At 41.0% G+C, this 25,760-nt stretch overlaps 1 protein-coding gene across 6 annotated transcripts in view; it reads right to left on the reverse strand.

Moving 5' to 3' along the window:
* Positions 1 to 25,760, reverse strand: part of Btrc (beta-transducin repeat containing E3 ubiquitin protein ligase) — a 211,122-nt gene that overhangs the window by 142,304 nt on the left and 43,058 nt on the right. For 3 of the 6 annotated variants that reach the window (XM_045149718.1, XM_045149707.1, XM_004659429.3), the window contains exon 2: positions 21,666 to 21,707. The exons of the other annotated variants lie outside the window; for them this stretch is intronic. In XM_045149718.1, the coding sequence (XP_045005653.1) occupies positions 21,666 to 21,707 (42 nt within the window). The remainder of the gene's footprint in view (positions 1 to 21,665; positions 21,708 to 25,760) is intronic. 6 annotated transcript variants of the gene reach the window in all.

The following is a 25,760-nucleotide window of genomic DNA, read 5'->3' on the forward strand; positions in this document are numbered from 1 at the left end:
GCCTTGATGAGACTAAAAGAACACCAGTTTGGGGCTGGAGAGATGGCTTAGCCATTAAGGTGCTTGCTTGTGAACCCAGGTTCAATTCCCCAGTACCCACATAAGTCAGATGCACAAGCTGACACATGCATATGGAGTTTGTTTGCAGAGTCTGGAGGCATGCCCATTCTCTCTCTCATTCTCAAATAAATAAATGAATAATAAGCAAATAAATACAAGAATGCCAGTCTAAATCTAACCTGATTCATCAGGATGACAATCAAGGGGCTGGAGAGATGGCTTAGCAGTTAAGGTGCTTGCCTGTGAAGCCAAGAGATCTCTGTTCCACTCTCCAGATCCCACATAAGCCAGACATACATGCGATGCAAGTGCACAAGATCACACATGTTCATAAAGTGGTGCACATGTCTGGAGTTCAATTACAGTGGCTGGAAGGCCCTGTTGCATCAATTCTCCCTCCCTCCCTCTCTCTCTTGCATTAAAAAAAGGAGCCAGGCATGGTGGCACATGTCTTTAACCCCAGCACACTCAGGAAGCAGAGGTAGAAGTGAGTTCTAGGGTACTCTGAGACTACATAGTAAATTCCAGGTCAGCCTTGGCTAGAGCAATACCCTTACCTTGAACTCCCCTTACCCCCCGCCAAAAAAGAAAGGCCAGCTGGGCACTGTGGCTTATGCCTTTAATTCCAGCACTCGGGAGGAAGAGGTAGGAGGATTGCTGTGAGTTCGAGGCCACCCTGAGATTACATAGTGAATTCCAGGTCAGCCTGGGCTAGAGTGAGACCTTACCTCTAAAAACCAAAAAAAAAAGGCCAACTGTTGGGCTTGTCTCAAAAACTGATGACAATTAGGACCAGCTGTCGGTTTGCCTCCTGGTTCTTCCCCCTACTAGGAATTTTTCACAGGCTCCCCCCCTCCCCCCGCAATGGGTAGGTTCATTCTGAGTCTACACTCTTCTCCCTGACCCACGAGCCAATCAAGGTCCTCCATATACATTTAAATTTAACCCGTGAAGTTCACCCCAACTTGATGTCTAATTTATATCCCAAGATTATAAGAAAACCCACTCCAAGTCTCCACATGGATAACCCAGCTAAGACCTTCCCAACTTGGGAGCTACTTTACTTTCCTAAAAATCAATCTTTCTTAACTTGCACTTCTGCCGAGTCTGCACTTGTCAATTCTTTGCAAGTCACAAGAATGTACTCAGAGCCACCGCTTGAGAGGCTCTGTCACTCTCAAAACCAGGAACAAATAGCAGCTCAATGAGTACATAGCTGTCTCAACTGTGTTGTTACTCTCATCAATAATTCATAATGACTCACTATGTCGACGGTATGAAATCAAGCACGCTATCAATCTGAGTTTTCCTCACTGCCTGTAACAGCTCACCTTCTCCGTCCTTCCAGGTGGCCCTGATACTCTAGCTACTTACGTAACTACCTGACTCTTCTAGCTAAATTCTCACCTGAGTCCCAACACCTTTAAATTTGTAACTTCCTTCTCCCACTCCCTCTGCCAACTACATCTACGATTTACCTCTCCTTGTCTTCTTAGAGCTACCTGTACTAACTTCAGTCTTTTCTAGCTGTTTCTAGTACTTGAAATGTCCATATTAGGAGAAGGGAACAGGAAAGATTTAAAATTTTTTTCTTGAGAATTGCTGTTCCATTCTTAAGTATCAGTAACCTTAGTTTTCTCTCTTGTTTTAGTTTTTTTTGGGGGGGCAGTTTGGTTTGGTTTGTGTTTTTTGAGGAAGGGTCTCACTCTAGCCCAGGTTGACATGGAATTCACTATGTATTCTTAAGGTGGCCTTGAACTCACAGCATTCCTTCTACCTATCTCCCTAGTGCTGGGATAAAAGGTATGTACCACCACACCCAGCTTTTGGTGTTTTTGTAGTTTTGAAGCAGTTCTCACCCTACCCCAGGCTGATCTAAAATTCTCTCTGTATCCCCACACTGGCCTCGAACTCATGGCGATCCTCCTACCTCAGCCTCCTGGGTACTGGAAGTAAAGGTGTAGGCCACCATACCTGGAAAAATTTTTATTTTCTTAAGGCTGATTTTTAAATAATTTATTCAACAAGTATTTATTGCATGTCTTTCTTGTAGTAGGAATGGTCCTGGGCAACAGATACAGAACAAAAAGACAATACCCCTGCCCCACTCCTTGGCAGTGCTGGGGAACCAGGATGTATGCTAGGAAAGCACTCTACCACTGAGATAAATCCTCACCCTTTAAAAAGAAAAATTCTCTTAGCAGAAGGTTATGGCTTACACCTGTAATACCCCCACTCAGAAAATGAGGCAGAATGACTGCCTCCAGTTCAAGGCCAAGAAGAACAAGACCCTGCTCCCCCCAATACACACAAAATCCCTCATTCCAAGGAACTTATATTCTAGTAATTTGCTATTTTCTATCAACCCTAAATTCTACATTAAAATCTGTGATGTGAATTTTTCTTTTCAAATTTTTATTAACAACTTCCATGATTATAAAAAAATCCCATGGAAATACCCTCCCTCCCCCCCACTTTCCCCTTTGAAACTCCATTCTCCACTATATCCCCTCCCCATCTCAATCAGTCTCTCTTTTATTTTGATGTCATGATCTATAATGTGCATTATTAAGCAATAGGTTAAAGTTGGTGGGAAGACAAGATTTTCAATCATTTTGAAGGAGTTTTCAAATTTTAGAAAAACAAAATAGAAGTGGGAATAAATAAAACAGACATATGACAATACAAAAAATAAATAAATAAAAAGAGGGCTGAGGAGATGGCTCAACAATTAAAAGAGCTTGCCTGCAAAAGCCTGCTGGCTAGGGTTCAATTCCCCATTACCCATGTAAAGCCAGATGCACACCATGGTACATGCATGTGGAGTTCATCTGCAGCAGCAAGAGACATTGGCATGCACTTGCTCATGCTCTCTCACAGACACACATTAACAAGAATATTTTAGGGGGCCAGGCATGGCAGTGCACATCTTTGATCCCAGCACTTGGGAGGCAGAGGTAGGAGGATCACCATGAGTTTGAGGCCACCCTGAGACTACATAGTGAATTCTAGGTCAACCTAGAGCAAGACCCTACCTCTAAAAACAAAAGAACAGGGCTGGAGAGATGTTTAGCTGTTAAGGCATTTCCCTGCAAAGCCAAAAGACTGAAGTTCGATTCCCCAGGACCCACATAAGCCATATGCACAGGGGCACATATGTCTGGAGTTCCTTTGCAGTGGCTAGAGGCCCTGGCATGCTATCTTCTATCTCTTCCTGCTTGCAAATAAATAAATACAAATTAAAAAAAAAAAAAAAGAACAGAGCCAGGTGTGGTGGTGTACACCTTTAATTCCAGCACTTGGGAGGCAGAGGTAGGAGGATTGCCATGAGTTTGAGGCCACCCTGAGACTACATAGTGAATTCCAGGTCAGCCTGGGCTAGAGTGAGACCCTACCTCAAAAAAACAACAACAACAAAAAATGCAACAACGTAACGAATATTTTAGGGGCTGGAGAGACGGTGTAGCAATTAGGGTGCTTGCTGGCAAAGCCAAAGGACCCGGGGTTTGATTCCCCATTACCTACATGAAGCCAGACATGCTAGCATGTGTCTAGAGTTCCTTTGCAGTGGCTAGAGACCCTGGTGTGCCCATTCTCAATCTCGATCTGCCTTTCTCTCTTTCTCTCTCTCTCTCAAATAAATAAAATCCTTTAAAATATTTTACTTAATAAATAATAAGAAGAAATAACAGCTGGGTACGGTGGTGCACACCTTTAGTCCTAGTTCTCAGGAGGCTGAGGTTGGGGGATGGCAGTGAGTTTAAGGTCAGTCTGGCCTAGAATGAGACCCCTGTCTAGGGGGGAAAAAAGAAAAATATTAAGAGGGAAATGGTAAACATTGGAAGATAAATTACGACTTCTTGTTCCTTTCCTGTCAGGACAGGCAGGCTGCTTCACACCAGCTGAAGCCACCCGCATGCTGCACAACACAACTGGGTCTAGGGGCAGCCAGAAGCCCCTCATCCACAGACCTGACTTTTTTTCTTTTTAATAATTATTTTATTTTATTATGAGAGACACAGAATTGGCACACCAGAACCTCTAGCCACTGCAATCAAACTCCAAATACATGCGCCACATTGTGCAAATGTGTGACCTTCTGCGTCTGGCTTACGTGGGCTCTCCGGAGTCAAACCTGGGTCCTTAGGCTTCACAGGCAAGTGCCTTAAGCACTAAGCCATTTCTCTGGCCCCATGCAACTCTTCTTTCTTATTAAAATGCAAATATTTATTTGAATTTGTGGGGGCTGCCTGGTAAGTTTTGAAGGCACTTTTCCTGATAATTGTCTATTTTACATAATAATCTGTGTTCTTTTTACAATATTGCTTGAGTTATTAGTTGTGCTTTCTTCCAGTTACTCATTCTAATACCCTTCCTCACTCACACATCCTTATCTCCCATTAAAACTGCTCTAACAACAAAAAAATTTGAAAAGGGCTTACCCTATTCAGTTAAACTAAAATTCCAAAATAAAGTTATGGTCAATAATGAGCTACATATGCCCAGGGAAGCTACTAGATATGCCAGTGTGATTTCCAAAACAGCACTAACTTCCAAACACTACACAGAGGATACATTCCCGATTATTACAAGACAATTGGTGTGGGTATGAAAACTGCATTTGAATACAGTCAGATTTGCACATTACCATAAGGTTTTATATATTATGGCTCAATTTAAAAACTAGTTTTCAAATTGGTTTGTATTGTAATAATTAATCTTACCCATTGTAGTAAATGCTGCTTACGATCTTTGAGGAAAATACTATAATCACAAAATAAATGGTGTAGGCTATAACTTTACCTCTTTCTCTTTGATTTTCATATTTAGCATTTTTGAAATGGAGAGAGGAAAAAGTCAAAGGAAATTGGATCAAACATTAAGAATAGAAAGTTGGTTACTATACCCATACACATACTGTGCATATCAGAACTATTCTCAGTGATCAGTTTCTAACAAATATGTAATACCAATTCCGTTCATCATTTAATAAAGAATACCCTTACGAGGTCTGTGGTGCAACCTGTAATCTCAGCTATTCTAGAGGCTCAGGCAGAAGGATCACAGGCCGGCCTGGGCTATGGAGTGAGTTCAAGGCCAGCCTGGGCAACTTTGTGATACCATCTCAAAAAGTAAAAAGAGTGGACAGATGGCCTAGTAATTAAAGTGCTTGCTTACAAAGCCAAGGGACCCAGATTCAATTCCCCAGGACCCACATAAGCCAAATGCACAAGGTGGCGCATGCGTCTGGAGTCCATTTGCAGTGGCTACAGGCAGGGTGTGGTGCCCATTCTTTCTCTCACTCTCCTTTACTTTTTTTATTTTTAATCTTCAATTTTTTAAAAAAGTTTTTCGAGGTAGGGTCTTGCTGTCTTGCTCCAGCCCAGGCTGACATGGAATTCACTATGTAGTTTCAGGGTTGGCCTCAAACTCATGGCAACTCTCCTACCTCTGCCTCCCAAGTGCTGGAATTAAAGGCCTGCACCACCATACCTGGCTTGCTCGCTCGTGTGCGCTCTCTCTCTCTCTCTTTCTCAATCTATATGCCTCTTTCTCCCTCTCAAATGAAAACAAATTTTTTTTTAAGTAAAAAGAAAAGGTGGGGGTATAGTTCAAGTGGTAGAGGGCTTCTATCATATATATGAGACCTTCAATTCTCAGGACCATAAAAAATAAAATAGCTAGGCATGGAGGCACACACCTTTAATCCCAGTACCAGAGAGGCAGAAGTAAGAGAATCACTGTGAGTTGGAGGCCACCCTGAGACTACATAGTGAATTTGATGTGACCCTACCTCAAAAATCAAGAAATAAAAAGTAAATAAATAAAGCCTTTTAAGTTTTGCCTTCAAAATATTTGAAAAGATAGGCATGGTAGAAGGCTAAGGTACTAGGATTGTTAAGTTTGAGGCCAGCCTGAGGTATAGCAAGAGCTTGTCTCTAGTTAATATCTAAAAAGTATATGGTTTTTCTAACTAAGGTTTAGGCTGCCATTGTGTCTCTGCAAATTATATTTAAATCCCTAAACTTCTCTTACAATTTTCTCTCCTTTTTCTACTCTTTTATGGTGCTAAGGATCACACCTAAGGCCTTATACATGCTAAGAAAGTGCTTTGTCACCTAAATATACATTCTCAACCCTTAAAATTTTTTTCAACTCTTGGGCTGGAGAGATGGCTTAGCGGTTAAGCGCTTGCCTGTGAAGCCTAAGGACCCTGGTTCGAGGCTTGGTTCCCCAGGTCCCACATTAGCCAGATGCACAAGGGGGCGCACGCGTCTGGAGTTCGTTTGCAGAGGCTGGAAGCCCTGGCGCGCCCATTCTCTCTCTCTCCCTCTGTCTGTCTTTCTCTCTGTGTCTGTCGCTCTCAAATAAATAAATTAAAAGAAAATTTTTTTTTCAACTCTTATCTTTTTCATTTAGTAAAAACTTTGTATGGGTAAATCATGGTTGGTACCCTCATTTCCCTCCTCTCTGACCCCACTCCACTGAGAGCCCTCCTAAGTGGGATTGCTGGTGTTCACCATGGGGCTGTGGGCTGTGAGTTGTGAGAGCAGCAGTCAGTCAATGTTGCTAGGGGAGGAGGGGAAAATCCCAGTTAATTTTTTTTTTTTTTTCCGAGGTAGGGTTTCACTCTAGTCGAGGCTGAGCTGGAATTCACTATGTAGTCTCAAGGTGGCCTTGAACTCATGGCAATCCTCCTACCTCTGCCTCCCAAGTGCTGGAATTAAAGGCATATACCACCATACCCGGCCCAATTAAATTTTTTTTTTTTTTGTTTTTCGAGGTAGGGTCTCACTCTGACTCAGGCTGACCTGGAATTCACTATCTAGTCTCAGGGTGGCCTCGAACTCACAGCGATCCTCCTACTTCTGCCTCCCGAGTGCTGGGGTTAAAGGCATGTGCCACCACGCCCAGCCCAATTAAAATTTTTAATTAAACAAAAAGAAGAAAAAGAAAAGCTAAGCTGTGATCCAATAGCTATAGTCCCATGTTTAAATATTTAATTTCTATTAACTGTTAAAGAACTTCTGAACACCAGGCTACTAGCTCAAGCCTTTAATCCCAGCACTCAGAAGGCAGAGGTAGGAGACCACTCTGAGACTACATAATAAATTCCAGATCAGCCTGGGCTAGAGCAAGACCCTACCTCAAAACAAACAAACAAAAAACTTCTGAAAGACATGCTCCTGCAAACAGTTCTCCAATTCAATCTTAAAAGATATATAACATAGCTAATTAAGTTATGCCTCACCCTACATAAATCCAGCCTGGCACAGTGCATACTTTTCTTTTCTTTTTCTTTTTTTTTTTAAGCTCATTTTCCAACTAACCTCACCCCACTGACTCTCTTTTGCCAAACTGAAGAGTATAATAATTTATTTAAACTGAAATTGCTGTTGAACTGCAAAATCCCACCAGCTTTTAAAGGGCATATAAAATTGGGGGGGGGGGTTACATCTTGCTGCTAACTAGAAGAATCAGAAAATAAAAACACTAAAATGTTACAACAAAAGGTTTTTGCTGTTTAAAAAAAAAAAAAAAAGAATACAGTATCTAGTGCCCATCAGGTTCAAGGGCACAAATTCATTTACACGGAGAATGATGAACACTTCGACACCTCCCCACACTTGCCGTCCTGAAGTAATGTCACAGATCCTCTTCACTGACTGGGGGCCCTGCAGGCAAAGGGCTGGCCTCAGCATTTAGTATATGAAAGCTGAATGACAAAACCTCCTAAACTCAAGTCCCTGTTGGTCAACTTCTACGAGTAATAGAAGCTATAATAATCAACAATAAAAAGATTGCTGCATTGAGAGTTTATGTATCCTTAAGCCATGGAAAAAGAATTCCCCTTTCACTACTATATCAACTAAAATTTTCAGGCCAAGCAAACTGCAGTATTCCATGAGCCTTGTAAGGCATTTAGAGTCTACCTACACAAATTCAATAATCACTTTTTTTTTTTTTTTTTTGAGGTAGGGTTTCACTTTAGCCCAGCCTGACCTGGAATTCACTATGTAGTCTCAGGGTGGCTTTGAACTCAGGGTGATCCTCCTACCTCTGCCTTCCAAGTGCTGGGACTAAAGGCGTGTGCTACCACACCTGGTAATAATCACTTTTTAAGAAATCTTATTTATTAGTTCACTCTAAAAATGAAACTCTTACTGGGTGTGGTGGTGAATGCCTTTAATCCCAGCACATGAGAAATGGGAGTAGGAGGAATACCATGAGTTTGAGGCCAGCCTGGGACTACACAGTGGATTCCGGGTCAGCCTGGGCTACAGTGAAACTTCACCTCAGAGAAAAAAAAAATAAAAAGAAACTCTCACCTGTCATACTGATAATCGTATCTACCTAGCTTACTATAACACAACTGTGGAAGAACTAAAATAAGGCTTTGAAAATTTGTACAGTGACTCTTTTTTTCTAAGTGGCATCATTATCAGGAACAAGCTTGCATGAATGCCTCCTAAACTCAAAATGTTCTGAAAAGCCACTATGAATAATAGTCCATAAAAATAATAAATTCACCCATCAATCAAATATTTATTCTACATGACCAGAGAGTAGACACAGGTGGAAAACAGGAGAGTAAAGTTTATCAGTATAGCTTGTTGCCAGAAATTGTGCATCCTTTAAGTACAATATTTCATTGAATATTACAACCTTGTCAAAGCTATTTAATCAAACAGGAGAGTAAACAAGTTCAGAGAATGATATTAACTAAATGGCAACAGCAAAAATAGGGCCTCAGTATGTGTGTCCAAAGTCCATAGATCCACTTCTACAAATGTCTGTTCTCAAGCCATTAATACTGAACTCTACTCTCCCACCCGACACAACACAACACAACACAACGCAACGCAACGCAACGCAACGCAACGCAACGCAACGCAACGCAACGCAACGCAACGCAAGGCAACACAACACAACACACATGGCTTGGAATTGAAACCAGGGCCTTCTAAGACAGGAAAATGCTGTAAGCCACACATAAATTTTTACTCTATTTTAGGGAGATAAATTAATGCAAACAGTAACTAAAAGGAAAGTCTAATAATATCCTAGGGCTGGAGAAATGACTTAGTGGTTAAGGCACTTGCCTGTAAAGCCAAAGGACCTCGGTTTGATTCCCCAAGACCCATATAAGCCAGATGCACAAGGTGGTGCATGCATCTGGAGTTTGTTTGCAGTGGCTAGAAGCCCTGGCATGCCCATTCTCTCTCTCTCCCTCTTTCCCTCTTTCAAATAAATAAATAAATAAATAAATAAATAGAGAATATAATAATACCCTAGACTGTGTTAAGAGACAGTAGGTACAATTAATGTTACATTTTCCAATATTTAGAAAGGTCCAGGCATATTTTAGTTTTAATGAAGCACTTATTATTATAAGTTAATTGCAATAGTTGCTTCCTCTCCTAGACTAATCCTCAGAGATATATATGATCATGTCTTTTTTTGTTTTGGTTTTTTCAAGGTAGGGTCTCACTCTAGCCCAGGCTGACCTGGCACCCACTCTGTATTCCCAGGCTGGCCTTGAACTCTCAAGTGCTGGGACTAAAGGTATGTGCCACCATCCTCAGCTCTTTCTTTTTCTTTCCTTCTTTCTTTCCTCCCTTCCTTCTTTCTATCCTTGCTTCCTTCTATCCTTGCTTCCTTCTATCCTTGCTTCCTTCTATCCTTCCTTCCTTCTTTCTTTCCTTCCTTCCTTCTTTCCTTCCTTCCCTCTTTCCTTCCTTCCCTCTTTCTTTCTTTCCTTCCTTCCTTCCTTCTTTCCTTCCTTCCTTCCTTCCTTCTTTCTTTTCTTCCTTCCTTCTTTCCTTCTTTCCTTCCTTCTTTCCTTCTTTCCTTCTTTCCTTCTTTCCTTCCTTCTTTCCTTCTTTCCTTCCTTCCTTCCTTCCTTCCTTCCTTCCTTCCTTCCTTCTTTCCTTCTTTCCTTCCTTCCTTCCTTCCTTCCTTCCTTCCTTCCTTCCTTCCTTCCTTCCTTCCTTCCTTCCTTCCTTCCTTCCTTCCTTCCTTCCTTCCATCTCCATTGTCTGGTCATGGTAAGTGTTCAACAACTGTGTCCTTAATGGTGACAGAACACTGTGAACTCTGTATCAGAGAGAAGAAAGCATTGTTTGCTTACAGAACAGTGACATGACATTACTGATGAAAACTCACTGGTTACTTTACTGGAGTGGAAGGTATATGTTGAAGGAAATACTTTCACAATTCACTATCTTGTTCACCTGAATGACCATCTGGCAAGATAAAATAAGACCCAGAGAATTTAAATCAATTGCTGCACAGTAATGGATACTCAGCACATAACACTGATGGACTTAAAGCTCACACTCTACTGTCACTCTCAGGTACATGGGGAGCTCAGGACCAGCCTCTCTCAGAAATAAGCAAATGGAAAGCCAAAGATGATTTAGGGATACAGGACCAACCACTCAAGCAGCTGTTATAATCATAAACTAATGGCTATGGTAGGGACAAATTGTACATCAAAGTAAGGGTCAACAGAATTCCATGGCTCACTATAAGGAAAGGAGGAAGACAAGTCAGAAATGACTCCAGGACTTCAATCCTGGATGACAAGAAGAATGGCAGTGGCAGAGATAGTCACTGATTCTAGTTGAGATGAGCCAACAAATTAAAAAATCACAAATCTGATATGATAGTAAACCTCTTGTATGTGAGTAAACAGATGAAAGCTTTGGGTAAAAACTGGCAATTGTTGTGGATGCTACAGGAAGGTTTCCTGGTTCTTGTTGTCTTGAAGGAATGAATTCAGTCAGGAGAGAGCAGTTTAAACAGAAGTTGTTTAGCAAAGCTGCAGAAACAAAGCTAAGTGAAGTAAGCATCCACAGAGAGACTGGACTAGGCTGCCCCAATGTAGGGAGGAGCAGGGGAAATAGTGGGTTCTGCATTGTGTGCCTGACACTACCTACACAAGACCCTCATAATAGGAAGAACAGATGACATCAAAATAAAAGCAAGACTAATTGAGAGGGGGAGGGGATATGATAGAGGCTGAAGTTGTCAATAAAGATAAAAAAATGAAGCAGACTTAAAACACACACAAAACGAACAGACAAACAAAAAGACAACATAGGGGGCTAGAGAGAGCTCAGCAGCAAAAGGCATTTGCTTTCAAAGCTGACTGCCCAGGTTCGATTCCCCAGTACCCATGTAAAGTCACATGCACAAAGAGGTGCACGCATCTCAAGTTTGTTTGCGATGGTAATCTGCCCTGGCATACCCATGCCCTCTGTGGTGGTTTGATTCAGATATCCCCTATAAACTTAGGTGTTCTGAATGCTAGATTCCCAGCTGATGGAGATTTGGAAATTAAAGCCTCCTGGAGGGAGTGTATTGTTGGGGGTGGGCTTATGGGTGTTACAGGCAGTGTCCCCTTGCCAGTGTTTGGCACACTCTCCTGTTGTTATGGTCCACCTTATGTTGGCCAGGGGTGATGTCCATCCTCTGCTCATGCCATCATTTTTCCCTGCCATTGTGGAGCTTCCCCTTGAGCCTGTAAGCCAAAATAAATTTCTTTTTCCCAGAAACTGCTCTTGGTTGGGTGGTTTCTACCAGCAATGCAAATCTGACTGCAACACCCTCTCTCTCATTCTCATTCTGTCTCTCTTCACTGCTCACCCTGCTTGCAAATAAAAAAAATAAAACAAGGAATATAAAAATGCATATATATGAGAAGAAACACGGATGTGATGAAATTTTAGAAAGAGGTTTAAAATATGTCTAAAGTAGCACTTCTGAAATGTAGGAACCCATAAAGTCTTAAAAATAATTATGGTTATATAGCTATAATCCCAACACTCGGGATGATCAACATCAGGTCAACATCAGCTGAGATACAGAGTGAGGCTCCTAAAAATAATAATAACAACAACATCCCGCCCCCAAAATGAGGCTTTGTCTTCCTACATATTTTATAAGAGTATTACATAGCTTGAGTATCCCTTACCTAAAATGTATGAGACCAGAAGTATTTTGAATTGTTTTATTTTGTTTCTCAAGGCAGAGTCTTGAGCCCAGGCTGACCTGGAATTCATTACGTAGTCTCAGGATGGCCTTGCACTAACAACGATTCTCCTACTTCTGCCTCCAGAGTGCTAGGATTCAAGGTGTGTGCCGCCACACTTGACTTGGATTTATTTTTTAATATATTTTATTTGTTTATTTATTTGAGAGAGACAGAGAGAGAGAGAGAGGGTGGAAGGGAGAATGGGCATGCCAGGGATTCCAACCACTGCAAACAAACTCCAGATACAAGCACCACCTTGTGCATCTGGCTTATGTGGGTCCTGGGGAACCAAACCAGGATCCTTCGACTTTGCAGGTAAATGCCTTAACTGCTTAGCCATCTCACCAGCCCTGGATTTATTTATTTATTTATTTTTATTTATTTATTTGAGAGCGACAGACACAGTGAGAAAGACAGATAGAGGGAGAGAGAGAGAATGGGCGCGCCAGGGCTTCCAGCCTCTGCAAACAAACTCCAGACACGTGCACCCTCTTGTGCATCTGGCTAACTTGGGACCTGGGGAACCGAGCCTCGAACCGGGGTCCTTAGGCTTCACAGACAAGCGCTTAACCGCTAAGCCATCTCTCCAGCCCTGGATTTATTTTTTAATTTTAGAGTATATGCATAAACCTACAGAGATAATTTGAAGATGAGATCCAAGTCTGAACATGGAATTCACACATATTTGGCATATACCACACATATACAAAGTATTTATGTTTATTTCTTTGTTTCAAGATAGAGTCTCACTCCAGCCCAGGCTGACCTGGAACTCACTATGAAGTTTCAGGCTTGCCTCAAAACTCACAGCGATCCTTTTACCTCTGCCTCCTTAGTGCTGAGATTAAAGGTGTGTGTCTCCACACTTAGCTTGGAGGTAGTTTCTAGACATTATTTTTAGTGTATTACATTTCAATCATTCTCTATCAATGAAGTCAGGTACAGGATTTCCCACCAGTGGCATGTGGTGGTGCTCAAAAAGTTTGGGGTTTTAGAGTATTTGGAATTTCAGATTTTCAGATTAGGATGTTGAACCTGTAACAATTCTGAAATTTATGTTTAAATATAACTCACTTGTAAGTCTCCCCCTCAAGTTAGTAAACATGAGTTGAGTGTTATTATAAGCAGTACATTACATTTATAGTAATCTGTTATGTGGCAATAGACAACACAAGTAGCTATTGGATATAATTAAAATTCATGACTTCACTAATGATACATAAATAACTAGAAGTTTATAAAGAAACAGGATACTTAAGTCTCAAAACATCTTGTACAAAATATTCATTACAAAAGAGCTTCACAGGGTGGTTGAGGCCTATAATCCCAGCTACTTAAGAGGCTAGGGCAGAAGAATTGCCATGGGTTGGAGACCAGCTTGTGCTACATTGTGAATTCCAGGACAGTCAGAGCTACATTATGAGATCCTGTGTTATTAAATAAAAAAAAAAATTACAGGGCTGGAGAGATGGCTCAACAGTTAAGGTGCTTGCCTGAAAAATCTAATGACCTGAATTTGATTCCCCAGTGCCCAAATAAAGTCAGATGCACAAGGTGGTGCATGCATCTGGAGTCCATTTGCAGTAGCTGGAAGCCCTGGTGTGCCCATTCTCTCTATCTCTCTTCTATCTCTCTCTGCTTGTAAATAATCAACATATTTTTTAAAATTAAAAAGGAGAAAATTAACCTTACAATGGAAAAAATACACAGCTGATATTATTGATTTAATTTGAAACAGGTCAGACCCCAGTTTATAACAGTAGGATATTAACCCAGGCTGGCCTCATACTCAAGATCCTTCTTTGCTTCTACCCTGAGTGCTGGGATTCCAGGTGTGTCCACCATGTCGGCCCATAGTGTAATCAAATGATCAACATCAATATCATCACTAATGAAGTAAATTAAAACCATGTACTTCTTGATAGCACACAATAAGAGCACACTAGGAATCAGTCACCTCTATGATATACCTGCCGAAGACACATGACCTGATGTGATAAGAGGAATTTATATTCAAAACATTCTATAAGGGTTGTATAGCTTAGTGAAGGCTTAGAGTATCTCAAAGAAGGAAAGAAAAAAATAAAATTGTTTAAAGGCAGGAGAACATTCATGAAACTGATATACCCAAGACTTTAGGGGCCAATATCTTAGGCAAAAAGGAAAAGCATTACAGTGAACCTGACATTCTGTTCAAACTTTCCCTCTGAGGTATTTGTTCACTCTTAAAATTTACATGCACAGAATAAGGAGTTGATAAATTAAAAGCATGTTTTAGAGTTGGGCACTGATGACTCATACCTGTAATCCCAGCAGTCTAGAAGCTGAGGCAGGAAAAGGATCAAGAGTTCCAGGCTACCCTGGGGGGAAAAAAAAAAAAAAGGCCGGGCGTGGTGGCGCACGCCTTTAATCCCAGCACTCAGGAGGAGGATTGCCATGAGTTCAAGGCCACCCTGAGACTCCACAGTGAATTCCAGGTCAGCCTGGGCTACAGTGAGACCCTACCTCAAAAAACCAAAAAAAAAAAAAAAAGAACCTATCTCAAAAAACAAACAGATAAACAGATAAGTACATGAAACAAAATATATAAGCCATAAGGCAGCATTTCATGATGCTGTGAAGAAAAAGTACAGATTATGGGGATTTTACAGACTCACCTGAGAAGAAAGAGGTAGCGGCATGATTTAAAAGAGTACACAAAGGGCTGGAGAGATGGCTCAGCGGTTAAATGCTTGTCTGCAAAACCTAAGGACCTGAGTTCAATTCCCCAGTACCCACATAAAGCCAAATGCACAAGGTGGCACATAGGCCTGAACTTCGTTTGCAGTGGCTTGAGGCCTTGCCATTGTACCCCTTCTCTATCTGCCTTTGTCTCTCATTCTCTCTTAATAAATGAGTATTATACAGCAAGTTCCAGACAAGCCTAGGTTACGTAGAGAGACCCTGACACAAAAAAGGGGGGTGTTACTGGGAGGGAGAAGAGAATAAAAGAGAATAATAGGGATGAGCATGAATCAAAATACATTATATATATGTCCAAAAGAAAATTTTAACATCTTTAAAAAATGTATTTCCTAATAAACTTAGAAAACAGAAACTTCCTCCATGCAGGCTAGCTGGCAGAAGCCATTCTGCATGCAGTTCAATGGGAGAGAGAGAAATCACCAGTGGAGATACACAACAGTGGACACTGCAAGCCTTATATTTGGCCAGCCAGGCCAAATGAGCCAATGGGTGCAACAGTGATACGTCTGTCATGGTGGAAACCAACTGCCCTCTAACTGGACTGGAGGCCCACTCCATGGGAGGGACTATATCCCTGATCCTGAAAACTTAAAACAGGGGTAGTCATGAGCCCTAGGGGTGTAACATCTGCTGCTGCCTGGCTAAATGTATATACTATGCTTATAGTAAGCACTTCTCTTAATGTTCATACCCTTATATTAATGCTACTCTCACTTTTGGTAGAGAATCTTCTCTTTCCAGATGGCAGTGACCTTGGGATGACTCAGAAGGCATCATGTTACTGGAAAGAAGTGACCGGAGTGCTCAGCACTGCAATATCTCTGTCAAACCTTCCAAGGCTCAGGGTCTATTGCAGAAGAGGTGGCAGAAAGAATGTAAGAGCCAAAGGAAAGGTAGGACTCCTTGCAACGTGCTCCCCCCAGACACAAAATGGCCTGGATATCCATGACCTCACAGTGCCTGACACAACCTACACAAGACCATCATAACAGGAGGAAAAGATCATGACATTAAAATAAGAGACTGATTCAGAGGGGGAGGGGATATGATGGAGAATGGAATTTCAAAGGGGAAAGTGGGGGGAGGGAGGGTATTACCATGGGATAATTTTTATAATTATGGAAGTTATTAATTTAAAAAAAAGAAAACTAAAAAATGTATTTCCAAATAAACTTAGAAAACAGAAACTATGAAAAGTGTCAGAAATATAAATATCACCCAAATGTTTTTAAACATTCTCATTTTAAAGCTTCTTTAAAAAATAATACATGGGCTGGAGAGGGCTTAGCAGTTAAGGTGCTTGCCTGTAAAGCCTAAGGACCCATGTTCCACTCTCCAAATCCCACATTAGCCAAATGCAGAGATGAGGCAAGTGCAAGATTGCACATACCCTCTAGATGGCACAAGCACCTGGCATTCAATTGCAGTGGCTGAGGCCCTAGTGTGCCAATTCTCTCTCCTCTCTCTCTGTTCTCTTGCTCACTCACTGGCTTAAAAAAAATAAATAATAAAAATAATACACAACTTGGGCTGGGAAGTTGGCTCAAATGTTAAAGGCACTTGCTTGCTATAGTAGTTTGAATAGATGGCCCCCAATATATTCAGTGTTTTATTAACTTGTAGTTTGCATCTGTAGCCACCTGGCTAAAGGAGGTGTCACTGGGCAGTTCTTAAGGTGTGGTAGTAGGTTTCAGGTTTCAATCTAAAGATATGCAAAGTGTGCGGGCCTAGAGTTCCTGAAGTGTTCTGTGTGGCATTTGGCTTGGGGCTTTTCTCTCTCTGCCTGGTCCTGTAAGAGCAGGCCTGCTTCTTCTGCCATTATGGAACTTCCCCTAGATTGAAGTTTCAAAATTATCCCTTCCTCCATAACAGTGCTTGGTCTGGAAGTTCATCTCAGTGAACCTGAAGCTGTCTGCTAGCAAAGCCTACCAGCACAGGTTTGATGGCCAAGTACCAAGTAAAGCCAGATGCACAAAGTGGTGCATGCATCTGGAGTTCATTTGCAGTGACAAAAGGCCCAGATATGCCCATTCATGCATTCTCCTGCCCGCTCCTGGTCTTTCCCTCTCTCTCTCCTCTCAGATTTTTAAAAATTTAAAAGAAAGCACGAAGTGGTGGTGCACACCTTTAATCCCAGCACTCATAAGGCAGAAGTAGGAGGAGCACCATGAGTTCAAGGCCACCCTGAGATTACATAGCGAATTTCAGGTCAGCCTGGGTTAGAGTGAAACCCTACCTCAAAAAAAAAAAAAAAAAAAAATTAAAGAAAATGATTTATTTATACAGCTTGAGCAAAAATAATAATAAATTGTTTTTTTGTGTTAATAAAAGTTAAAGATACATATTGTTTTGGAAAATATACATTTAACAAAGGCCTGCTATCCAAAACTTATAAAGAAAGTTTAGGCTGGGAATGTACCTCAAAAGTAGAGTACTTTTCTACCTTCACAAGGCCCCAAGTTCAATTATCTGAACAATGACAAAAGAAAATGAAGAGCATTATGGAGAATACCTGTAGTCCTCAGCATACCAGAGCCTGAGGCAGGAGGATCACTTGAGTCCAGGAGCCTTAGAATGTTCATAACTAAACAAAAATGGTCAAGCAACCAATCTTAAAATGTGCAAAGGATTTGAAGAGGCGTTTTTCTAAAGAGGATATATATGCAGATGATAAAAATGTTCAACATCATTAGGAAAATGAAAATCAGAACCACAAGATACCTTCACATTATACTAGGATGGTAATTTTTTTTACCAGGTATATATCCAAATTCATTGAAAACAAATAATCAAATACATGTATACATACATTCATAGCAGAATTATGCAAAATACCCAAAGAGTAGAAATAATATTTACCAATGAATAGGTGAATAAAAATTGCTGCATGTGTTAAATAAAATATTATTTAGCCATAAAAAATGTGGTACTGATATATGCTACAAAATGGGTGAATCCTAAAAATATTATTCTAAATAAAAGAAACCAGACACAACAGAGCACATATTATAGGTTTCACTTGTATGAAATATTCAGAACAAGCAAATCCACATATCAGAATAAAGACTGGCAATTGTTTGGGGAGGGCATGAACAGAAACTGTTTAATGGATAACAAAATTTTACACAGAATGATGGAGATGTTCTGGTTTAGACAGAGGTTATGTTATACAATATTGCAATTTTTTATGTGTTTCACTCAATTTTTTTTTTTTTTGTTTTTGTTTTTGTTTTTCAAGGCAGGGTCTCACTCTAGCTCAGGTTAACCTGGAATTCACTCTGTAGTCTCAAGGCAGCCTTGAACTCTTGGCAATCCTCCTGCCTCTGCTTCCCAAGTGCTGGGATTAAAGGCATGTATCGCCATGTCTGGCTCTCAATCAATATTTTTAAGTGTGTGTGATAGGGCATGGAGGTGCACATTCCTGATGCCAGCTCTCAAGTAGCTGAGGCAGTAGCATAGTTCAAAGTTAGCCTGGACTATATAGCAAGATCTTGTATCAAAAAAGCAGCTTAGGACTGGAGAGATGTTTTAGCAGTGAAGGTACTTGCCTATGAAGCCTAAAGACCCAGGTTTGACTCCCCAAAACCTACACAAGTCAGATGCACAAGGTGGCACATGTGTCTAGAATTCATTTTCAGTGGCTAGAGGTCATGGTGCACCCATTCATATTATCTTTCTCTCTCTCCTTCCCTCATAAATAAAGAAATACTTTAAAAAAATGAAGTATAGCTAAGCTGGGAGATGGTCCAGTGGTTAAAAGTGCTTCCTTGTAAAACCTGCCAGTCTGGTGCTCGGTTCCCCAGCACCCATGTAAAGTTGCACAGAAAGTGGTGCATTTATCTGGCATTCATTTGCAGTGGCCAGAGACCCTAGTGCACCCACATGCATGTGTAAATAAATAAATGAAACAAAAATAAAAAGCAGCATAGTTAGCATGGTCCTGGAAAGTGTTATGTAGCCTGGTGAGGGAGAAAAGTCATCAACACTTAACCACCAGTGTACCCTGCAAGCTACACAACTGGCCAGCTAGGCAAGACCTCCCACTGGTGCAATAGTGGCATATCTGTTACTGGGGCAACTGTTCTCTAACTAAATTTGAGGTTCCTTCATTGGGAGGGAATTCATGTCTGGTAGCGAAAACCTAGTCAAAAGCCTATGGCAGGGAGGGTCATAAGCTCTAACAGAGAAACTGCTACTTCTGTTTGGCTAAATGGATATATTGTACCTATCAAACTGCCTTCAAATAGTGATGTTTATATCCATATATAAGTGTTGCTCTCACTTTTAGTTAAAGCTACTCTTTGCACATGGCAGTAAGTACTGGGGCGATTCAAGACTCACAGTAGTGCTGAGAAATGACAAGTGAGTGCTTGGCACAAATGGGACATCTCCATCACCCCCCCCACCTTGGTCAAGCTCAGGGATCACTGCAGAAGAGGCAGCAGAAAGAATGTGAGAACTATAGGAGAGGAAGGAGTGACTTGGAACAGTCTCCTAATACAAAGTAGCCATATTTATGATCCCACCCAGCTATCATTACCTGCCCAAGACAGGTGCAATATTGGATTCATCAGCATGTCATCATGGATGATAGAGGGAAAAAAAAAGGCATCATAACAGAAGGACTACTTGGAAAGAGAAAGGGGTTCCATAGAAAAGGGATGGGAGAGAGGAGATAAAAGAAAGTAATGTGAGGGGATTATGATCAAAATACATTGTGTAAACATATGAAAACTGTTTAAAGCACACTGAAATCTATAAAGTAACCATAAATACAAACTTCCTTGCATGCCAACAGAAGAGATGATGTGAGATACTAAAAAACAGCTAATCCAAAGGCAGAGTTTTGTTTTGTTGTTGTTTTTAAAGGAAAAAAAACACACAGATGGGACAAACAGGAACAAATAACAAAATGGAGGATCTGACTTAACCTATTAATTACTACACTAGATGTTTATGGTGTAAACCTACACTGTCCAACACAATTAAGTATCAGTCATACGTGGCTACAGAGCACTTGAATGATGGGCTAGCCCAAGCTGTGATGTACTATAACTGTTAAACCACCTATAGAATTTTTGGGGAAAAAAAAGTAAAACATTTCTTCAATAACTTTATATTGCTTTTATGATGAAATGACAAAGTATACTAGATTAAAATACATTACAAAAATTTCAATTGCTTTTATACATATATGATATGGCTTCAAGAAAATTTTAAATTATTTAAAATATAAAGGTAGCATTTGTGGTTAACATTTCTACTAGACAGTAAAAGCCTGAATATCAAGTGATTATCAGGTTGAATTAAAACACAAGACAATTATATATTCAGGTATACAGATATATTCAAAGTTAAAGTTTGAAAATATATACCAACATAACTATAAACTGGAATATTAACAAACGTACTCTTCTGAATAAAGTATATAAACAGCAATAAAGAGGGCTATTTCAAGATGACAGAGGAAGGTTGAGACAGGAGGATCACAAGTTCAAGGCCTATCTGGCAAATTAGTGAGACCCTGCCTCAAAACAAAAATTAGAAAAAGGGATGGGACTATACTTCACTGGTACAACACTTGCTTACCATTATATTAAAAAAAAAAAAAAAAGCTGGAAAGATGGCTTAGCAGTTAAGGCACATGCCTATGAAGCCTAAGGACCTAGGTTCAATTCTCCAGGTCCCCACATAAGCCAGATGCATAGAGGCCCTGGCATGCTTATTATCATTCCCTCTCTCTCTCTCTCTCTCTCTCTCTCTGTGTGTGTGTGTGTGTGTGTGTGTGTGTGTATGTGTGTGTGTAATACATAAATGTTAAAAATTTAAAAAGCCAGGCGTGGTGGTGCATGCCTTTAATCCCAGCACTCGGGAGGCAGAGGTAAGAGGATCACCATGAGGCTACCTTGAGACTACATAGTGAATTCCAGGTCAGCCTGAGCTAGAGTGAGACCCTACCTTGAAGACCAAAACAAACAAACAACCAACCCTAAAAGTACATGTACTAATAACAAAATTTCAAAATAAGAAGCAAAATATGGAATACAGATCCATGGTAGAGTACTTTAGAGTACTTGCCTACCATGTATAAGGCCCAATCCACTGTAGTGGGGGAGAAAAAGCAAAATACATAGAACTAAATGAAAAATACATAAATCTGCAATCATAGTTTGAGATTTTTTTTTTAATTTTTTTTTTTTATTTATTTGAGAGCGACAGACACAGAGAGAAAGACAGATAGAGGGAGAGAGAGAGAGAATGGGCGCGCCAGGGCTTCCAGCCTCTGCAAACGAACTCCAGACGCGTGCGCCCCCTTGTGCATCTGGCTAACGTGGGACCTGGGGAACCAAGCCTCGAACCGGGGTCCTTAGGCTTCACAGGCAAGTGCTTAACCGCTACGCCATCTCTCCAGCCCATAGTTTGAGATTTTAACACATCATCCTCAGCTACCTAAGAAAATAATTAGAATAAAAAGCACAGTAAATGAACTTGACCGAATGACTTACCCTAAAACACTGCACCAAACAACTGCAGTAAATACACTGTTTTTAAGCACATTTGTTATCATACAGTCTTTGTGATGGACCATGGCACAAGTTCAGAGGACTGAACTGCAGGGAGGCTGTTGACCAGCATAAACTAATGTCAATAAGGTAACTAAAGGGGTCCTGGTTTCAGGCAGGGTGCAGCTGCATCCTCCTTCCTGCATCTCCACTGAATGCAGCTAGTGAAAGTGGACAGAACACACGCAGCAGCCATTGCAGAACTCTGAAAAATGAACAGAACAAGTGCGTGGGAAGAAGATCTTAACATAATTTACCTTTTTATTATTCCTCCAATATCCACCAGCCGGGACTGCAGCCTGAAACCCAAAAGTGAGTATCAGTGTAGTAAAGGGCTCCAGAAAAATCCTTTTCATTCTAGCTCAAATAGTGAAGCAGGGGGTAGCCTAACCGTCACGGAAAATGATACACTCTCCCATTTTTCTTTAAATGATCCCACAGTGAAAGTTACAGGAGAAACAGATTCTCAAAAATCCGAAACTCTGAATTAAGGAGGTCTTCCTCTTTGACCTGAGGGGCTGTGACTCCTCGGCCTCCTAGTCTCTGGTCACTTAGCCCCACCCCCACAGGTTTCAGTAAGGTCCTACCTTTCTGGATGCAGTACTGAAAAAGGAGCCCTAGGAAACCAGATAGTACTTAAGAGATGGTAGAAAAGAACTCAAGACGGGGCTCAGCAATTAAAGGCATTTGCTTGCAAAGCATGACCACCTGGGTTTGATTCCTCAGTACCCATATAAAGCCAGATTCACCAAATGGTGTAGGTGTCTGGAGTTCATTTGTAATGGCAGGAAGCCCTGGTGTGCCCATTTTCTCCCTCTCCCTCTCCCTCTCTCCCTCCCTCCCTCTCCCCCCCCCCCCCCGCATAAATAAGTAAATTCAAAAAAGCAACCCTGTAAAGGGCTAATGAACTCCGGTATTTACCGCCAAGGTTCATGTGGGTGGATATAACTAGAAATAGTAAATTATGGACTCTGAGAAGTGAGCTATAAGATAAACTATCAACCAGATCCCAGCTGGCCACTGAGTGGCACACACAGAACAGATCTCAATGGCAATGCAAAGGTTTTCCAACCCATAAAAAGCTGTTTGAACTAGCAAGCTGAGCCCAACAGGGTTGAATATGATAAAACAAAAATACCACCTCTTCCCCCTTTTGGGTTTTTTTGAGGTAGGGTCTCATTCTACTCTAGGCTGACCTGGCACTCACTCTGTAGTGCCATGATGACCTCAAACACATAGTGATTCTCCTACCTCTGCCTCCTGAGTGCTGGGATTAAATGTGCCACAACGACCACTTACTTCTTGGCGTTTTGAGGCAAGGTCTCTTACAATTCCAGACTGACCTCAAAGTCACAATCTTCCTGTCTCAGCCTTCCCTAAACACTGGGATTATAGGTATGCACCACTATGACCATCTAAAATATCACCAGTTTTAATAAGGTTGGAACAGGGCTGAAGAGATGGCTTAGCGGTTAAGCACTTGCCTGTGAAGCCTAAGGACCCCAGTTTGAGGCCAAAGGACCCAGGTTCAATTCCCCAGGACCCACATTAGCCAGATGCACAAGGGGGTGCACACGTCTGGAGTTCGTTTGCAGTGGCTGGAGGCCCTGGTGTGCTCACTCTCTCTCTCTTTCTCGCTCTTCCTTTCTCTATCTGCCTCTTTGTCTGTCACTTATAAATAAAAATAAACAAAAAAAATTTTTTTAAAGGTTGGAACAAAACTCAGAGCCCTTCTAATATTAAAATCTGGTTTAGCAGTTAAGGTGCTTGCCTACAAAGCCAAAGGACCCAGGTTTGATTCCACAGGGCCCACGTAAATCAGATGCACAAGATGGCATATGTGCCTGGAATTCACTCGCAGTGGATAGAGGTCTTGGCATACCTATTCTATCTCTTTCTCTATCATATAAGTAAAAAAAATACATTTTTTAAAGGCTAGTATTAAAAGTGCCAAAAATATAACCCCAAATTTATATACCAAAAGAGGAAATTCACAACTTTTATCAATAAATGCCAATACCAAAGTGTCACAGATGTTGGCATAAATTTCTAAAGTCTTGAATAGAGTTATAATAAAAATGCCCAATAACTAAAGGTAACCACTCTTAAAGATGAAAGTATTAACAGAAAACCAAATGAAAATATAAGAACTGAAAAGAAGTAAAACTTTGAAACTCACTGAATGAGGACTGAACACTGAGCAGCAGAGTGGAAATGACAAGCCATTATCGCTCATGAGTGTACAGGCAACATTCTCAAAAACACTGGCAAACAAAATCCGTAACATATAAAAAGGAAAATCAAGTAGAATTTATCTTAGGAATGGAAGATTGAGTATCTTTGGACCTAAATCTATTTAAATACCAGATTCTGGTCTTGAGGGACCTGACTGAACATCTTCTCTTTTAGTTCATAAACTACCTCTGGTACCCATAAAATAGTTGCCCCATCTTACTTAATTGGGAAATGAGGCAATCTGCTATTTGAAACTGGAGGCAATTAATGAAGATGGATGCATAATTCCAAAACAAGTATTATCCTAAATGGACACAGTATGGGACAACAATGTCATCAATGCTAGAAAAAAATGTAAGCCTTCCAAAATGAAACTGGATTGACTTAATATGTAATAAATGCATTCCTGCCATTAGCAATTATAAATCCACTAGAAAAAAAATGGTTTATCCACTATGGGCTGGAGAGATTGTTCAGTGGTTAAAGGTACTTGCTTACAAAACCTGATGGCCTAGGTTTGATTCCCAATATACAGGTAAAGTCATATGCGCACAGTGGCACATGCATCTCAAGTACATTTGCAGTGGCAGGAGACCTTGGCATGCCCATTCTGTGACACTCTACTTTTCTCTTTCTCTCTCTCTCTTATTTACCCAAATAAATAAATTTTAAAAATAAAAGAAAGACAAATTGGACAAATCTTGGCATGGTGGTATGTGCCTGAAATTACAGTAGTTGAGAGACTGAGTCAGGAGGATAAGCAAAAGTCAAGCCAGCTTGGGCTATTAAAAAAAAAAATCCAGTTCACTGTGGAACACAGAGCAGGAATACAAGAAATCCCTGGGGCTCACCCAGAAAGCCAATCACATGTTCTCTCTTATATGTGGATCCTAGCTACAAATGTATGGAATTGTGTGTGATCTGGAACCAAAAATCAATAGCAGAGGCCCATAAGCTACAAAAAGACTATAAGGGAGGGAGAAGAGGGCAGGTCTTAAGGGGATAGTATTGTATATATGTAAGTACAAGAACAGATTACAGGGAGGGGAAAGGCCTAAGTGACGTCAGGGGGAAAGACTGTATTAAAGAAAAGGGAGTGATCAATCAAAATTCAAGATATTCTGAGTAAGACATATGAAAATCTACTTTCTTGAATAATGGCACATCCAGAAGCCATAGATAGTTACTAGAAAATTTTCAGTGACAGGGACAGGATACCTTCCAGTGAGTTGCTGGCCAGGGAGGTCCCTGTTGCCTCCAAAACATTATAGCCTATTGCCAAGGTCCTTGGTTTCCCTTGAGAAAGAGATGGTAAGACCCTATTGCTGAAGACATTACATGCCTGAGTGCCAAAGTCACTGAGAAATCAAGCTGGTGCTGAGCAGAAAACCTTCTCCCTGTAGACCAGCCAACTGAAAGTTGGAAAAAGCTGCACCGTATGTAGCCTTATGGGAGACAGAAGTCATCAGCGATGAAAACAGTCGACACTGGAAACCTCAGGTTTGGCCAGACAGGCCAAATGACTGAACGAGTGTAATAGTGGCATGTCTGCTCTGGGGGAAACTAACATCTCTCTAATTGGACTGAAGGCCCGCTCTATGGGAGGGAATACATGCCTGGTACTGAAAACCTAATCAAAAGCCTATGGCAGGGGAGGTCATGAGCCTTAGGGGTACAAAGCCTGCTCTTGTCTGGATAAATGCATATATTATTCTCACCAAATTGCCCTGAAAGCACTACACTTAATGTTCATACTCCTGTATTAATGCTACTCTTACTTCTGGTTAGAGAAGCTTCTCTTTTCTGATGGCGATGACCATTGGGATGACCCAAAAGGCAAAAGAGTGCTGAGAAGAAGAGATGGAGGACTGTCTACCACTGAAACATCGAACACCCTCCAAGGCTCAGGGTCCATTGCAGAAGAGGTGGTGGAAAGAACGTAAGGTGGAGAGCAATAGAAGACGACACCAGACTCTGGCCTCTAACACACATACACAGCCACAACACACGTGCCTTCACATATGTATACACACCACAAACATAACAAAGGTTTCTAATAGTACCTTATAGATAGAAAGTTCTGCAATTGTGCTTTAAGTCCATTATAAATTCCACAA

The sequence above is a fragment of the Jaculus jaculus genome, chromosome 1 (assembly GCF_020740685.1).
Source record: "Jaculus jaculus isolate mJacJac1 chromosome 1, mJacJac1.mat.Y.cur, whole genome shotgun sequence".
Taxonomy (NCBI): domain Eukaryota; kingdom Metazoa; phylum Chordata; class Mammalia; order Rodentia; family Dipodidae; genus Jaculus; species Jaculus jaculus.